This window comes from Megalopta genalis, chromosome 2, assembly GCF_051020955.1.
Source record: "Megalopta genalis isolate 19385.01 chromosome 2, iyMegGena1_principal, whole genome shotgun sequence".
NCBI classification, from domain to species: Eukaryota; Metazoa; Arthropoda; class Insecta; order Hymenoptera; family Halictidae; genus Megalopta; species Megalopta genalis.
This window is the reverse complement of record NC_135014.1, coordinates 29,681,408-29,696,466: the sequence shown is the minus strand read 5'-3', so window position 1 is coordinate 29,696,466 and position 15,059 is coordinate 29,681,408. Positions and strand designations below refer to the sequence as shown.

Below are 15,059 nucleotides of genomic sequence, written 5' to 3'. Positions count from 1 at the left end.
TATAAAGCGCCACGACGAATGAGTCGTGTCAATCGGTTTCTCATTGGCACGTGTTTAGTTTGAAATCGCCGATTTCAATTCAGGATTGGTTGTAATTAATGTTTGTGGTCAGTGGTTGTGATCGTAATGTTTTCGTTGCGATCGGTTGCGGTGGTTTCGTTCATAAAGGAATTTCATTTCCCTCACATTTATATCTATGCCCAAATGGTTTCGAACAGAAAAATCGATAATCAAAGCTTAGGCCGAGCTCGAACATAAATAAAAAAAATGGAAGGCACGCGACTGATAGTGGAACGCGTTCTTTCATCTATTGTGTGGAATTGAATAAAGAATGGCCGGGAAGATGGCGGCGGCAGAGTTAAAACATGACAATGCTTCGTGCTACGAAACTCAGAAAAGAAATGCATCGACAGCGATGTCGCACAGGGAAATCGAATGTTACCGGTTCCGATTATTCGATTTAATTTACTACATGATATCTGTCAGTTTTTTTTTCATCGATATAGCAACAGGTGAACAAAAAAAGAAACAATACCATGTATTTTCTCTATTGCATTTAGAAATTCTGTTTCGATCGATCCATGATAATCGTGATTGACGAATGCTTGATCGTCAACGAAGATAAACAGTTATTCACGAGTCGAATGTATCGTTGTCGTTAATATATATCATATATTAGACGTTATTACTGTTGTGTGTGTGTATTGTTTTCATGCTAGTCTTTCATGGTACAATAACAATTATTACTGAATAATATATGTATTGTATAATAAATATAAGCTACAATTAAATACTGTGTTATGATACAAAAGAATTTCATTCAATCGATGCCTATTACACTTGATACAGGTTTTAAATGCAAATTATGAGACAAGTCGATGCGTATAACGTTCATAAATAAAATGCGTTTAATAAGCGTATCTACAAATAATATATAAATTATTATTTGATTCTTTTTTTTTGTAGACAGTATTGTTTTTACGGAGTATTTTTTACAAGGCCAATTTATCTGGGGATGCTTTGCCTTGAGTTTCACAATTTTACCCGCTGCTGTTATACAAATGTTTAGTTTGAGATGGTATCAAAGCGATGGCTCCATTAAAGCTATACATTGGCTGTTACATTTTCTCTTTTTAGGAGTATTACAAAGGTATTTTTTTTTTTAAATTCTTGTATTCTAATTACTTCACGATCTGCGGTCGTGTTTTCTCTGAGAGAAAGTATTTTTGTTTTTAGGTATTTAATATTACTTTATGCTACAATTTATTCATTGAGGAGCAAACGATTTGTAAAGGATAAAAATTGGGTATACAGACAGGAAAGCGATATATGCATGCTACACCTGTTCGAATCGTTTATGGGGGCTGCTCCGCAATTAATATTGCAGCTATACATTATGGCAGTATTACGTCGTACACCACTGTGGACAAGTAAGGGCAATTGAAATAGTCACATTACCTACATTTATGGTAGAAACCGTTAGTGCACAGCTTCTGGCTAAATGCAACTATTTATCACATTCATGTTTTTATCACTAGCAAAGACAAGTGTCTTTAAATTATCACAGAGGTAAATAAGAAAACAATTTAAAGTCGTTTTCGTAAACCTTATTAATTTCGTCGAGTAACGATCGAGGAACATTCTGCATGTATTCTTTAACTAGAGCAGTGGTTGTAACTCCTCGCGGATTTATGTTTTTCAAATCGCTCTTTTCGTATAAATAATTGCCTAAACCTAGTTCTTGTATCAAAAACTGTTGATCTCTGTCGAAAGTATCGAATTTCAAGATGTAATTATATTGAATTAAACATGGTTCGCACGTATCGATGAACGGCGCCCAATGTTCGTCAAAATATTTTTCTTCCGCAATGAAATGCAGAAATTCTGTGAATGTGGGTTCTAACTTCGTTTCGTTCGGTTGTCTATATTTGTGATACCTGTGCGCGATATGACGCCCAAATCTTTTGTAGTAGTAATCTCTTCCCTGTATATGTTCTAATTTATCTCTGTATGCGGACACAAGACGTTCAAATGGATGTCGAACGATAAGAAATTTCATTGTTTTATTCAGCTTCTGCAACAGAGAATTTGGTATGTTTTTCTGTGCGTGTGTTTCAATCTATTCTTATATTGTTTTACTACATACTTGATATGCTTTTTTCATGTCTCTGTCACGTGGGAATGCCTTTCTGACGATAGTATTAATTTGCAAAATATCTCGGCGGATCAATTCCATAGCTGTTTCCGTTAGCACACCACCGAGTGTAGCAAAATGCTTCATCCACGTAGAACTTGCAGCTTTATATATGGGGCACCATGATATCGCGTGCACTCTGCAAGGTATGCATCCGAATTAACGGAGGTTTTGCGAAATTACGTTTATATCGTACTTACGTATCGATGATCATGTTGGACAATACATTGTCTATGTTCGACACTGGTCTTACAATACTTTTGCAATACTTTTCCAATTCATTTTTTCTATTGCTCAATTGCAATCTTATGTTCTCCATTTCTTTCGTCGTCAATGTAGTTAAAGACGTTTTATTTCTGACCGGATCGTAATGTTTATAATATTTACTGTCGATGTAATTCACAAACTTCAAATGTTTACTCGTTTGTAAACACGAATTGTGCAACAAGTTCAGTAAGAATATCAACGACACGAATATTATAGCTACTATTGTAATCAGTTTCACTAGTGTAAGCTGCCTCTGAAACGAAATATATATGTATATATATATATATATATATTTTTTCATTTTCATTGAAAAACAAACAACTGAGAGAATACTTACATGTAGTCCTAAGAACATGTTACTAAATACATGTAAACACTTCACTTTTAAAAAACATGGACGTATGTTCGTTTGGCTCTCGAGTTCCGTCACTTTTGCCGTTGGCATTTTGTATTCTCCTGTTGTGTATAAAAAAGAATTCTCTAAAATAATAATACTGTCGTCAGAAAGATGCTGTAGCACACAGAGTTTGGAAGAGAACTGTAGCTCTGAGTCTGCATATTTTTATTTCCTGCGGCGGCCCGCCCCCACAGATAACAGTGGCAGGAACAAAGATATTCTGGACAGGTTCTATCTTTTCATGGAAGACGCATCTCGATCCACGATCGAACCGTACAACTACTGGTTGTCTATATCATAAGGGAAGCCCGTGCTATGACGACTTTAAAAATACTACTCTCTTCCTCGAGCAGAGCGTGGGAGCATTTAAAGAGCTAAAAATAAGACGACTACCACTGTCTCTGCTCCACGAGAAAAAGAACCACGGACAGTCAGTATTTATGTTTAAACGAATAATCCAACAGGTCTGTCGGCCGTAGTGTCCTTTTGTTCGCTGAGCTGGGCGATAGGCACCTATACGAAAGCGATGCACAAAATAAATCCTGATCACGAGGCGACATGGGTGGCATTGACTCTTCAGAGCCTCTGGCGAGCGGGTATGCTGATCTCCAGAATAGCCGTTTTGGTCTTAACGGCGCTTTGTCTAAGGGAATGGTTTTTGTTGTTCCTGGGTAAGTGTGTCAGCAGAGGCTTCTACCAGCGGCAGATAAAAAACGCCGACTAGAAATAGATTTATGCGTTCGACGGCGGTGCGCCTCATAATTCCCTCTGTTCGCAGGACTCCATTGGCTGTTTATGACCGTTTGGGTGATCCTACAGAACACAGACTTCTGTCCGACGATGTGGGAGGAGCGTATTTATAATTGTATCATAGGGCTAATTTATTGTTTCGATTTCTTTAATCTGCGGGTTGGCCGGTCCCGGTACAGAATGCTTATCTTCTACTTCGTCGTGACGGTGGAGAACACAGTATTCCTGGTGGTCTACGTGTTCTGTTACAAGAACACAATCAGGACCGAGGAGATCGCGACAGTGACCAGCCTGGTAGCCGGAGGGATGATGATCGGTTTGTCGAGTATGCTACTTTACTACGGTAAATATCATCCCTCGAAAGTGATGATCGGGGGCGGGTCGATGGCCGCCGACGACAAGCGGACCGAAACGGCGATCAAGACGACGGGCACGCCTCGATCGTTCAAACAGTATTACGCGAACTCGTCCTGTTCCGTCGGTCATTCTCAAGGGACTGCGTCCGAAGAGGTCACTACGGACAAGCAATCGTTGCTAACGAACATCGTGCAGAGCTCGGACTGCGCGGAGACCGGCGTTATCAACCAGAGCTGCAAGGTCGCCAGCGAATCGAAGACTGCAGCCGTTCGCGTCGTCTCTGAATGCGAGTCGGCGCACAACGATGCTCCCCTGAAGGACGAGGGTGGCGGGGGCGGGACTGGGGGTGAATCAAAGGGGTCGTTCCTCCCAGACACCGCGGCCCGAGAATTTGAGATGCAGAACGACTGCAACGATGCGGCTGAGAAAAAGAACGTTCACCGGCAAAAACGTAGAGGCATCTGCCTGCCGACGAGCCACGGCTTCGACATAGAGACCATGTCTACCGAGGCACCAGCGTCGTCGAGTTTGCCGGGGCCGTCGCGAAAGCGGCAAGGAATTTGCTTCTCGACCCAGTTGATTCTCGAGATGGAAAACGACGAGAACGACAAGCTTGCGGACAAGAAGTTGCAAAATATGAGCGGGGCTCGCGACGATCTGCTGGAGGACAGATCTATCGGCGAAACTCGTAACGGAACGAGCGAGAAGGAGGACCATGAAAGCGTGAACAACGTCAAGATCTCCGGCAGGGATCGCCTGAAAACCCCGCCGATTTTCGACGATGCTCGTGAGAAGATCTCGGAGACCGAGAAGCTGACGAAGGAGCAGAGGGACGAGACCATGAGCTGCGTCACCTCCATACACGACTATGAAAATGTCTGTCCGTTAGGAGTAGCTAGACCCCCGTGGTGCATTCGTAGTTGGAAGGGGTACACGGACATAGAGACTTATATTCATGACGACAGCGTGGTCAGGGATAGACGGAGGGATACTTTGACCAGCACCACCACGGGGACGACGTATAGCTCGGAGTTCTCTGATATAACTTGCGTCAGCTCGATACTCAGGGGGATTTTGAAACAGGACGACTACCTCGACACGTTAGCTTACGACCTGATCGATCCCAGGGAGTTAAGAACGGTTCACAATGAGGATGCGTCCACTGCGAAGAGGCCGTCCGAAGCGGAGGAGCAAAATGCCACCGTATATATCGCGAAACCCGTGGTGATCGACGAGAAGGGCGGCATGTTTGCTCTGGACACCATTCTGGAGGAGCACGACGAGGAGAAATTAGATTACGGTAGACCGGCCCGCGATTCTGTTAGCACCCTGGTGAGCACGATCGATCAGATCAGAAGGTACACGGCGGACAACTCGCCGAGGCACGTGTACCATACGACAGGGTCCCAGTGGGAGGACTTCGATCCGAAAAACTTGATCAAGAAGGCGCAGCTAACTAGGGCGTTGTTCAAGAATGATCTGAAAGATCCTGCCACCTGCAGCAGGAACTACCTGAACAGCCTGGATGAGTCGGATTCCATCGTCCGAGGTAGATGCGAGATAGACGCTATCAGGGACTTGGTCAAGTATTGCGCGATCGAGTCGATCAGGAAGACGCCGCTGATAGACGCCATACTATCGGACTCGCCTATTCTGGGCGGCAAAGCGAAGCAGCTGCAGAAGCAGCAGAACACGTACCGGGAAAACGAGACCGATTCGAAAGACAACGATCTGTACGTTGAGATGAGTCCTCTGGTTCCTATCGTTCATGATGTTCAAGTCGTACAGAAGAACTTCTCTGGCAGTCCCGAGTCTGCGAAGACCTGCAACGCCGTTAGCGTTGTTCCGCCGAACGTCTGTGCAGAACCCACGGATCTGAATTTCGGAGAGAAGACAGAATCCCCTGAGAAGCGCAGGAAACCGATGAACTATCCGAAACGGAAGTTCTCGTTGTTGAAGGAAAAGTTCGAGGCTAAGTCGCAACTAGTCTACGTCGTCACGCCGAACAACGCCATCAAACTGGGACAGCCTGCGGTTTCCACTGAGTTGGACACGTCGAAAAAGAACACGTCGGTTGTCTCGAGGAAAAGCACGGACCTCTCCGCGAGGCACGACAAAGAGAACTTGGCTCCTGCGGCGCCGTTAAACGTTGTGCAACCGAAGAATCCTCCTATCGACCGATGCCCCGCGAATCGGGAGAAAACCGACTCGATTTACGAAAACGACAAGTCTCGTGATACCGATTTAAATCTAAAACAGAGGAGGCACATATTTTTGGAGCAGGTCCTGTCGCCACCCAAGCTGCTCACGTGGAACAAGAGAAGGTCCCTCGTCGGCTCTGCTGTGAAAAAGTTTTAGGGCTGCTGGCACCGCCCTTGCGAATTGCTCCCAAAGGCCACATTTACGAGCAAACGGCGACAGTGAAAGAACAGACTGTCCACACCTTAAACAATGACTTATCTTTCTTTTGCTGGTATTACTTAGCTGGCGGGGAGCATTCGGTACACTCTTAAGAATCTATGGTACGAGCTTCCTCACAAGAGTGATATTTAGATTTATTTTTTTACTAGATCGATGTCTTCCTGTGTTCTGGTCGCATACCTCTTCGGTAGTCGGCTCAGAAACAAGTTGTATTATGTACTGTATCCATTTTTATTAAGTATGTAAATCGATTACATCGTTGCCAAGTACGATATTACATTATACAATATTAAAGATCTGTAATAATTATACATATGAAAATTATTTTTATATACAACAATGTTATGTATAATAAAAGACCTTTTTTTACATAATAATATATGTATATGTATACATATATATATGTATATATATATATAATTTTAATGTTTATTATAATTATAATTATATAATAATTTGTATTATATATAATTATATATAATAATTAGAATTAATATATATGTATATGCATATATATATATTTATGTACAGGGTGAGTCACTAAAAATTGGAGTCCGAAATGTCTCTGTTGCTTTCAATGGTACTGAAAAAAATTCGGATCAAAGAAAACAATTTACTTTGAGAACATGTGCTGCTTTGAACCGAATGTTTTACTCATCGAAAATCTTTCTTCGTATCGTAAAAAAACAACAGAGACACTTTAGTGTATCACGAAACTCACCATGTATATGTATATATTTTTTTCTTTTTTAAATGGCACTGGAAAACATTGCATGTTATTGCGATGTAGAAGGAAACTACAACAAGTAGATCGGAACGTATGTGGTAAACATCGAGATTCAAAAAATTCTCTAAAAACAGCACAGTTGCAATAATAATGATAACAACGATTATTATTATTATAAGAAAAATAATCCTATCTTTTATTACGAAGTGGCGTACACCGCTTGTCCGCTTGTCTACGTGTCTAAATTATGCATACGTTACCGTAAGTTTTATCAGTGCAATCTTTACTGTACTATTTAACATACAATTAATTACTTTTACCGTACACTTAATACTTACTTCGTGTTTCTACGCTCGCGGAATAAATCATATTTCTCATTAAAGTGATTGCATCATGCAACATTACGTTCGTAAAAGCGAAGAAAAAATAAATAATGAACCTAGTGAAATTGAAAATAAACTAAAACTATACTGTCAGTCTTTTCAGTTGAAAGTGAATTACATATGTAGACGTTCCCCGTCACGTTCGTCTGATATGTGATACAATGATCGGCAGTCAAACAAGTTCCGTTCAAATAACCAGACACGCATTATTCGCGTACAGCGTCTCTTGAACACAATATTATTGCACAAATAACTTATAAATACCTTCGCGGTTTTATCCTTGTTAAAACTAACAGCGAATCGTCTACACATAGAAAACGTGGAAAATCGTTGGCATTTGAAACGCATCTTGATCGCGTGTATATCCATCGTGGTACACGACCTCGTTTACTATGTTCAAATTAAGGTGCTCTGACCGGCACCTGCGTTTTTGTCGTACTTCTTTATCCACTTAATGTGACAAATTAATGGCAGGCTGCGCAAGTTATTGCATATCCGTGTGCCGAGTGAAATTTTCCGCAACTCTTGAGCAACTTGATGTAGCGATTTGCCTTTCGTCTCCGGGATGAACAAGAACACGTAGAATATGGTGATCAAACACATGAAACTATAAAATAGATACGATCCGGCCAATGTCAGCGATTCTGAAAGTGAATTGTGTATGTAGGTACATTGATCGCGAAGCAATTTCCATAAGAAAACAAAGGGCTCACCGATCAAAGCGATAACCGACTCCGTGGCAATAATGTGCGTCACCCATATGATGATAGTGAGAAGACTGATGCATTTTCCGCGGATCGCTGCAGGGAAGACTTCCGTGATATTCAGCAGTGGTACTGGCCCGAGTCCTAAAGCATAGGCAGCTTCGTACACGAGCAATGTTATCACCGCCAGAATACGCAGGCCGCCGGTGAGACCTTCCGAAACGATAATGTTTTGCGTCTGCAAAGCAAGAAACATGTTATCGATGGTCAGCGGCAAGAAGTCATTTTATGCTTCCTTCGCTGGAGTATGTACCTCGCAGGAAGATTTCACTTGAGTCCATGTCTCTGGACTAGGGGCAACCATGGCTAATGGTGTCGGCAATAATGGGAATGGCGGCGGAGATCCAGCTGGCATAGCGTTCTGAACCTTGATCTCCTCGTTGCGGTAGTTCTTACAGTAAGGAGTTACTATGTCCAAGTTCTCGTCGCTTCTGTCTATTGTAGCTAGCAGTGACAACAATGATATCGTTGTCATACAGATCGTTGCTGAGGTGATAAGCGCGGTCCTTCGTCCGCATCTCTCTACTATGATCAACGAGAGCACCGTGCTGAACACTTTCACTACGCCAAGAGATATCAAAGCCGTGATTTCGGCAACATCTGCAAGACAAATAGTTTAGAGACATAGCTCCGATGGTAGAGCAAAGCAAACGAAGCTTCAGGACTTACTTGAACAAATGCCCAGCAACGCGAACAGTCGTGGTGCATAATATAATACTTGGCGTTTGCCAGTACCCTGATGAAGTATCAATAGAAAAACCATGATCGTGAAAGTTTCAAGAATCGTGTGCCAAGCATTTTTCGACGGTGTCTTGGAGACGTTCGTCATGCGTTTATAGAGCAAGAACGGTGGGGACCGTTGAAGAAATATAATGGTAATGATACAAGCAGCCAACGAGGGAACAGCGGTTATGCCAATAGAAAAACGCCACTGATAGTCTATATTCTTCACGGCAGCGGCAATAACGGAAAACAAGAATCCGGTGGCAGTGCCTAATTGGTACAGCATTACGTTGTATCCGCGTTTATTCGAGTCGGACACCTCAGCCATATAAATGCAATGCGCCACGGTTGAGACAGATCCAGAATATCCACAAATTATTCGCGCAACGAGAAGTAAGATGTAATGGTTTGCCAATGCCGATAGCGTTGCGCCGAAAGTTAAAAAGACCAGCGTCAATATCATCGTCCAACGGCGGCCAAACGAGTCGATTAGAAATCCTGCAATACAACATATTGTTAATGTTTCAATTAAATTTTTTTACTACAGTATTAGCATCAATTCCTGCACATTTGTCTTCCTTCCTAAGCAAGTGCTTATATTAGGACTGTATCCAAAGTAATTTCTATTCATATCCTTAACTGCTTAACAAGCTACAGCCAGAAACCGTGCAGGAGTTGGAGCTAGTACCGAACGTAGAAAAGTAGTTTCTATGTTGAAGTCATTGATAACATAGTTTTGTTGAAGCTCACCACCAGTCAAACCACCGAGAAGAGCTCCAATGAACCAGATACTAATAACAAAATCTTTCTCGAAGCAATTCAAATTGAATTCGTGTTTGATCATAGGAGCTATAGGTTTTGGCACCCCCATGTCGCAGCCAAAGGCAATACCTGCCAAAACAGCCACCATGGAGACAAACACATTCTGATTTCCCGATGTCAATGGCGTTAAGTTATCTGTTTGCTTTGGAATCGGTTTCCTCAAATTCTTTGGTGGTAAGCATTGGTATTCCTCGTTTGGAGCCTTCGTTATACATGTTTCTGTGGTTTTGTTCGAGTTGTTTAATAGTATCGCCGTATCCTCTTCGTCCGACATTGTACTTTTATGCGATAATTGCGTTCAACGGATTCGTATTAAACCATTTATTCCAAAAGACCTGTAAATTGGAGTAGTTTTATACATCGATAAATTTTACGATTCTTTTAAAGATCATTTCGGGCGTATAGTTTGGACACATACCTAAATGAAAATGCTATTGTTTTTGACACTACATACTAGAATTTCTATCGCAAGGTTATTTCGGACACTGCAAGAGTGTCCGAGTCTTCTTGTAGGAGGCAGGAGGTAACAATAATATTGACAAAAGACTGCAGTATTTTCGTACTTACGTGTTCAACTCGCACAGCGAATAGTCCAATCTGTGGCACGATACTTGCTGCTCGCTAAAATCACGGTAATTGTTGTTGTTCCTGTTTCTTTCATTCATTGACAACTCATCGTTTCAGACTCGAGGAACACATAAATTGACAGTTCTCGCGAGCGTTCAGATTCTTAGCGCCATCTTGCAGATTAGTGGAAGCAGAAGAGCGCATGTGTGCGCAAAATCGAGGCACTGCCTTATTTCGCTCGCAGAATTTGTGGAGTTTGTTAGAGATTAGAGGGTCCTGTCTGAACCTTCGATGACCAAGAATCAAAAATTTTGCATTACGAACAACAATGTTGGCATCTTATTGTCTTTTACATTGGCCTTCTGGATGAAAACGTACGAAGATGCTATACGCAAGAAATTGGAAAGGACGGAAAGCATGCCGATGTTTGAACTGTAATGTGGTAGGAAACAGTGTTTAATTTGAAGTTACATTTTATTATCATAATTATATTCAACAGGCGGTCCATTTATTACGAAGCATATCTTTCCAACTTTGATACGAACCCTAAAAAATTAAAAAAATCTCAATGATTTAGTGTTGAAATATTACAATAGATTAGTGAGCGACAGCAGTGCTATTTATGGCAAAATCTGAAAGCTCCTTCAGTGGTCCGAACAACGCCGATTAGTAAATGGCAAAATGGTCAAACTGCTAGCCAAATCCAATTGTTGGTAATGTCGTTCACCAGTTTCAGCGTTTCGCCGCTGGTCCAATTGGCGCTGAACGAACACCTGACCGGAGTTTCGAGATTCTGCCGCAAGAGGCGCCATTAAATTAGTATCTCGATTGATGTAAAGCTTTGTTTTCATTTTGTTGGAATTTCGTGGATATATTAGATTTAAAAAAGAAAATATATTATCTACAAGTTGTTTACAACTTTATCGCAAAATTTAAAAAGTACAATATACACAGGATACGCTGAATCTCTTCGAACTTGAAGTTTAGTACTCTCTCGTGCATTCGAACTTGAATCACAGCATTCGACTAGCCAAAACTAATCGGATCTAACTTGTGCAGTCAAATGCTCGGATCTGAGCTGGGTTTCTATCGGAACACTAGCACGATTCTGTTACCGGAACACGGCCGAAATTACGCTCTGGCAAACTGGCAAGTGCCGCGTCTTCCTGTATCTCGTCTGTCGTGTCGCAACTTATATGATACAAGAAAACGGTTTTCCATACTGTTTCCCACGAGATCCGCTAGAGCCCGTTGGCTGGGTCCTTTTCGCGTGACTCCGCCCTTGTAGTGCACCGCGCGCGCCGTAATTCTCAACACGGCGGAGGCGGAGCAGAGTTTAGTCGGGTATCGGGCTCGGGTCGTTCGGGTTATTCGTCGGGTTGGTCTCTGTCCTTTTTTCGTGGTTACGGTTTGGCACGTTCGGACGTCGCCGTGCCACAGCGGTCCATCAATGAATAATCGGATCGTTTCCCGCACACTGAGAACCACTGACGTCCCGTATAATTCATGCCAAGGCGGAGACGAGCGCTCCGTAGGTGTGTGATGTGGTTCAATTCGGATACTTCCTCGAACGTTGCTCGGGGATATTCGGGGATTGTACGCGGAATATCTGCCGGGAATAATGGTGGTAACGGCCCGTTGAAAGCACGGGCGACGCGAACACGATCGTAACGACGGGAGGTGGTGCCGGTGAACGAGCCAGTGTTGTTCGGTGATCAATGAACTCTGCGTTGCTGTATGTTTGGGGCGTGCTGCCACTGTTACCTATTAAGCCGGCAGACGTACGTATCCAAGAATGTATACACGTAAGTACCACGGATTGTCCCCTGTTGTATCGTAACGTCGTTCGCGTTCGCGATTCCCGTCGTTTTCGTCGAACGTTCACAGCCCCGCCTTGTTCGGCCCGATCTTGCTAACTCTCTCGCCACGGCCTTCTCGTACGTGTAACGTCGCGACGGTTCCTCGGTACGTCTCCAAGGTGTCATTTATTTCTCGGAAACGGCAACTCACGGTTTTATTTATTTTCTTGGTCGTTCGTCCGTATTAGAAAGTTCGGCAAGGCACAGCAGCAGAGGTAACGAGGCGGACGCGGTTAACGGTACACCGCCGTGTGTGTGCACCCGGGATCTTGAGATCGTTCATTGATCGACAAATCAACACTTTGAGCCGTTTCGACCGCAGCCAATCTCTCGATGTACCCTAACTAACGCTATTCGATCGGCAGTGTAATCGTGGTAATAGCGGTTCGACGCAGCATTGCGACGGCTATACGCGCTCGGTGGACCGTGAGGATCGGTATATGTATATAGAGCAACGTAACTTGCAACTGCAACATTACCGAACGATGTAAACAAATGCGTGCGATAATGCTCCCTTTTTCGTCCCTCCCGACGCGCTGCCCGCGATAAATTCGTTCGATTAATTGTCGTTTACGTAATCCTTGCCATTGACTTAGTTGCCGTATCCGACGGCTCCGTTTCTCCTCCGCTTGTTACACTCGGCGATTTTTTTCTTCGCGCGACGGAAGAAGAGCAATTCGCGTGCGATGTGTCGCGCGGTACTGCGTAGATGCGTGTTAACGCGTTGATATCTTTCTCTTTTATTTCCGTTCAAGTTTTCCTTGGGAATTTTCGGTCACCGGAAAATCATTTCGCGTTTCAACGCGCAATTTCGGGGACTGGTTAAACGAATTTTTAAACAGCGAATTCTCTAGCGAGGATGCTGTACGAGGGCACCAGATTCAAGAGTAGTTAGATATTAAAATGAACGTGTCAAAGTGGGACACGGGGCGTTAATGAGATAATCTTTTTTTTTGAAGACTGTTCCTCGTGGCGGTTTCTCTTTCTCGCTGTGTCCGCGGACAATTTGAAAAATTTCACCTGTTAACCGGACGATTTGTCGATTACGATTGCAACGAGACAGATACGACGTAGCATAATTACGATGTAGTTTATGGTTCTATAGCCATTATGACGTAATTAAATACTTGGCTGGCCTGTTCGTATATTAAATGAAACATTTCAATTGTTAAATGCCACATTCCAATTAATTTTCGCATGTATTTCATGTTCTGTTGCAGATGACTACGTAATAGGAAATTCTACACAAAATTTTCACTAGGAAAATAACGATAAGCGGTCATTCTACGGTCGAAGTTAGATGACTAAAAATGAATGATATAGAAAGTATAAGCATGAAGGGCAGCGGAGGTTCCAAGATGCCTCATAGTCATTCGACTCCAGCCGGTGTGGACGGGGGTAGTAGAACTCCTCCTACGACACCCAGAAAGGCTGGAAAAATGCTTGCTGTTCGTGTACAAATGTTGGATGATACGATTACCATGTTTCAAGTTCAGGTAACACTTCTTACCCGTCGCATTTCGGTAGAGCATAGAATTATCAACGCTTTGTACTTCTGCGACCGTTTAAAATGTCCTTAAACCCTTGTTAATACCGAACAAGTGCCTTAATGCATCGGCTTAATGCTATAATGGCTAGTCGTTGACTGTACCCACACAACGGCATGTTTAATAGGCACAAATGAATACAACACATAGAGTTTTACTTTAAATTAATATACGAACAATACAGGATTTCTCGGACTATCAATGTTTACTATAATAGCTCTTGTATGTAATACCTCTTTTGTTGGAAGATTGAAGAAATGTCTGTGCCAGCTTTATCAAATTTGTCCGGTAGACATGGAATCATTCCAAACAGTGTATCAGGGTCATTTAGCTAATAGAGGTCAAGGGTCATTGTCCACAGAATCCTTTGAGTACTATTCACGTTATTGCAAACGTTTTGAAATATATTTCAGCTGAATTCTGTAATCTCTTGGATCAACTAAAAATAATTGATTAACACGAACATTACAGAATTTATACAAATGCATTATTTGATGCATTGTTTAAATAATTATCATACGACGCGTCCGATTTGCACGGCGAAGCCGTTTGCTGTGTAATATACATGAGTATAACACTTTTAAATGAACTATTGGAGCACATAATTGGTTCTACTATATTGCACAAGGTGCACATATTGACGTATTGATTATTCATAAGACTTTACTTACAGCATCTGAAACATATTCTCCCTAGCCTTATGCGGCACTTTAACACATAAATGAACGTACACGGAAAAAGATGCGATTAACGCGGATGAAACTCGTGAATAATTTCAGCGTTCCGTTACTTTCGTTCGTATCTATATGAATTTTTCCTTAATTTTAGGCAAAAGCGCTAGGCAGGGTATTGTTTGATCAAGTCTGCAAACAGTTGAATCTTCTGGAGGCTGACTATTTCGGACTCGAGTATCAAGAACCTAATGGGACTAAAGTAAGCCTTCAATCAACACGCAACAGGGCGATCCAATTTGTCTCGTGAAACTAATGAACACGTTTTAATTGCAGTACTGGTTGGATCTGGAGAAGCCCGTTTGCAGACAAGTTGGACTGTCGTTGATAGATCCTCTTTTGAAATTTTGCGTGAAATTTTATACACCGGACCCGGCGCAGCTGGAGGAGGAGTTCACGAGATATTTATTTTGCCTTCAAATCAAGCGAGACTTGGCCCAAGGTCTGCTACAATGCAACGACAACACGGCAGCCTTGATGGCCAGCTATATCGTTCAGGGTGAGCCGGACGCGACACTCGTTCATTGAGGAAGCAGCTCTTAATCGATCG

At 42.5% G+C, this 15,059-nt stretch overlaps 4 protein-coding genes across 13 annotated transcripts in view; 2 read left to right on the top strand and 2 right to left on the bottom strand.

Annotated features, from left to right (window-relative positions):
* Nucleotides 1-10: 10 nt before the first annotated feature.
* LOC117229826 (uncharacterized) lies at nt 11-6,697 on the top strand. Its single transcript, XM_033486648.2, has 5 exons — nt 11-512; nt 967-1,150; nt 1,237-1,430; nt 3,323-3,529; nt 3,637-6,697. Exons 1-5 carry the CDS (start codon nt 332-334, stop codon nt 6,321-6,323), a joined length of 3,453 nt encoding a protein of 1,150 aa, XP_033342539.2. The 5' UTR covers nt 11-331; the 3' UTR covers nt 6,324-6,697.
* LOC117229827 (carbohydrate sulfotransferase 11) lies at nt 886-3,333 on the bottom strand. The gene is made up of 4 exons (XM_033486649.2): nt 2,799-3,333; nt 2,395-2,714; nt 2,147-2,333; nt 886-2,074 (listed from the first exon to the last, which is right to left on the bottom strand). The coding sequence occupies exons 1-4, from the start codon at nt 2,904-2,906 to the stop codon at nt 1,562-1,564; spliced, it is 1,128 nt and encodes a 375-aa protein (XP_033342540.2). The 5' UTR covers nt 2,907-3,333; the 3' UTR covers nt 886-1,561.
* Nucleotides 6,698-7,276: 579 nt separating the features above from the next.
* On the bottom strand, nt 7,277-10,537 carry LOC117229910 (solute carrier family 2, facilitated glucose transporter member 10). The gene is made up of 6 exons (XM_033486842.2): nt 10,373-10,537; nt 9,734-10,140; nt 8,930-9,481; nt 8,514-8,860; nt 8,210-8,438; nt 7,277-8,140 (listed from the first exon to the last, which is right to left on the bottom strand). The coding sequence occupies exons 2-6, from the start codon at nt 10,077-10,079 to the stop codon at nt 7,893-7,895; spliced, it is 1,722 nt and encodes a 573-aa protein (XP_033342733.1). The 5' UTR covers nt 10,080-10,140; nt 10,373-10,537; the 3' UTR covers nt 7,277-7,892.
* A 142-nt stretch (nt 10,538-10,679) lies between these two features.
* Nucleotides 10,680-15,059, top strand: part of LOC117229909 (FERM, ARHGEF and pleckstrin domain-containing protein 1) — a 39,927-nt gene continuing 35,547 nt past the window's right edge. The window contains exons 1-4 of one of the 10 annotated variants that reach the window (XM_076519006.1): nt 10,680-10,814; nt 13,452-13,727; nt 14,607-14,711; nt 14,786-15,008. In XM_076519006.1, the coding sequence (XP_076375121.1) occupies nt 13,542-13,727; nt 14,607-14,711; nt 14,786-15,008 (514 nt within the window). In that variant the 5' untranslated portion in view covers nt 10,680-10,814; nt 13,452-13,541. Of the gene's footprint in view, nt 10,815-11,233; nt 12,178-13,189; nt 13,370-13,451; nt 13,728-14,606; nt 14,712-14,785; nt 15,009-15,059 lie in introns of those variants that run through there. The other 9 variants (XM_076519010.1, XM_076519008.1, XM_076519009.1 and 6 more) reach the window with 9 other exon arrangements.